The sequence below is a fragment of the Frankliniella occidentalis genome, unplaced genomic scaffold (genome assembly GCF_000697945.3).
Source record: "Frankliniella occidentalis isolate FOCC.00 unplaced genomic scaffold, Focc_3.1 Scaffold346, whole genome shotgun sequence".
NCBI classification, from domain to species: domain Eukaryota; kingdom Metazoa; phylum Arthropoda; class Insecta; order Thysanoptera; family Thripidae; genus Frankliniella; species Frankliniella occidentalis.
Window position 1 is genome coordinate 20362 of NW_026267469.1, and position 1796 is coordinate 22157.

The 1796-nt window shown below is 37.0% G+C and overlaps 1 protein-coding gene across 1 annotated transcript; it reads left to right on the forward strand.

The window, feature by feature from the left end:
- The first annotated feature begins 347 nt into the window (after positions 1-347).
- Positions 348-1790, forward strand: LOC113215312 (uncharacterized). The gene is made up of 7 exons (XM_052274173.1): positions 348-506; positions 572-737; positions 804-888; positions 964-1031; positions 1108-1300; positions 1384-1570; positions 1647-1790. Exons 1-7 carry the CDS (start codon positions 363-365, stop codon positions 1788-1790), a joined length of 987 nt encoding a protein of 328 aa, XP_052130133.1. The 5' UTR covers positions 348-362.
- The last annotated feature ends 6 nt before the right edge of the window (positions 1791-1796 follow it).

Consider the following 1796-nt stretch of genomic DNA (forward strand, 5'->3'; position numbering starts at 1 on the left):
AATATTTGGCGTTAGGGAAACACTCGGAAACAAACGGTTACGGTCTGAAATCTATTAATGTAGTGATTCAAAGGGTTTTTTTTAGCGGTGTTAACCTCTCGAGTCACCTTTGGTTATCAATAATGCTCATTTGAAAGAGTTTTGAATGAATAACAAAGGGTTGCGTGGGTATTTTGTAACAGAAAAGAAGTACAAGTGTCTATAAATTTGTATTTGCCATAGCTGTTTTGTGAAAAAACAATCAGACATTTAACACCTTGAGCTGTTGTGCTGCTGATTTTGATTTTTTTTTAATTATATGTTGTTTGTCAGTATTACATTGTTGTAGTTTTCTGCCCCATAGCATGCCACATAGCACCAAGATGATGTGTTCAACGCAAACTTTAGAGGAACCTGAGGTGGTACTCCACTTCGACCCCATTGCTGTAGGGTGGAGAGGTGTCTCTCACCAAGACAAGGGTATTCTCTCAATGGAACTCACATCTGTGTGCAACACACTGCTTCAGGTAAAGTAGTAAATTGTTCTCAGTAAATTGTAGCACGGCACTACTTCTTATCCTTTTCTCCCTAGGTTTTAGTCCATATCCCTGCTGTTGTGCATTGGCTTTCGACATCAAATCATCCCGCTAGCTGCAAAGTAAAAAATGGCTGTCTACTGTGTGCTTGCTGCAGTGTTCTAATGCAGCTTGACGTGGAAAGTGTTGTCAAACCTGATGAATTTCTCAATATAATGAAAGGTGCGTACATATCTGCTACATATCAGTTTGTCAATGTAATATTTCCTAATATATTTTTTCTTGCAGATGCCTGTGATGATCCTCAGGTTGTTGTAGAGGACATACTTTTGAGATTACACTCAGATTATATGAGTTTGTACTCCACAGTCCGGTTAGTAATTCTTATAAAGTGAACCTCCTATGTGTTAAGAAACAAATTTTGATAATTTTTTTAAATTTGTTGCAGTGTGAGTATCTGGAGTGAGAGAACTTCTCCCCCATTCCAAATCTTTGGTGGACTATGGAAATTGTCAGGTGAGTGTTTATTACACTTGGATAAGTAGTGATTAAATTTTTGGGTGTAGTGATATGTGTTAACATTTATTTGCAGCTCCTTGTTGTGGTGTTACGTACAAGCCTTTCTTCACACTGAAAGTACCTCTAAGTGCACAAACTATCCAGTTATGCTTAAATGGCTTGAAGGCCTGTGACGTTTGTGAAGTATGTGACTGCCCCGACATGTCTATCCCCACTGACTGTAGTCTTCACACTGCCCCCGCTGTCTTGATCCTTAATTTGAAGAGGTGTGATCTATTCATAGTCCTTTCCTATTCAACTACTGACACTAACTTAAATTGAGTTTACTGTATTTTTAATTAATTTACAGATTTTTAGATGACAACTCTTTTTGTGCCAAAAATGTTATTATCCAGCCAGAGATAACTCTTCTGAAACAATATTTGTACTGCCTCCGCTCTGTTGTATTTGTGAATGGCACCTCACCTGATTTGGCAAACTTTTACCCTGTAACAGTTTGCCCAATGGGAGTTTACAATGAGTTCACTGATGCTGCTGTAAGTATCTAAATTTGAAACCTTGTATAATTATTCTGTCCCTCTATGGCTAATGCTATCATTTGTTAAATTTCAGTTTAAGAAAGTTTCTGTAACATCACTTATTGCCAAGGAAAGATATTTACAGACTTCTTATATGGCTGTTTATGAATTAACTAAGGTAACTGAAATTTATTTAAGCACCGGTGACATTTTAAAACACATTTTATTTGCAGATTGAAAACTT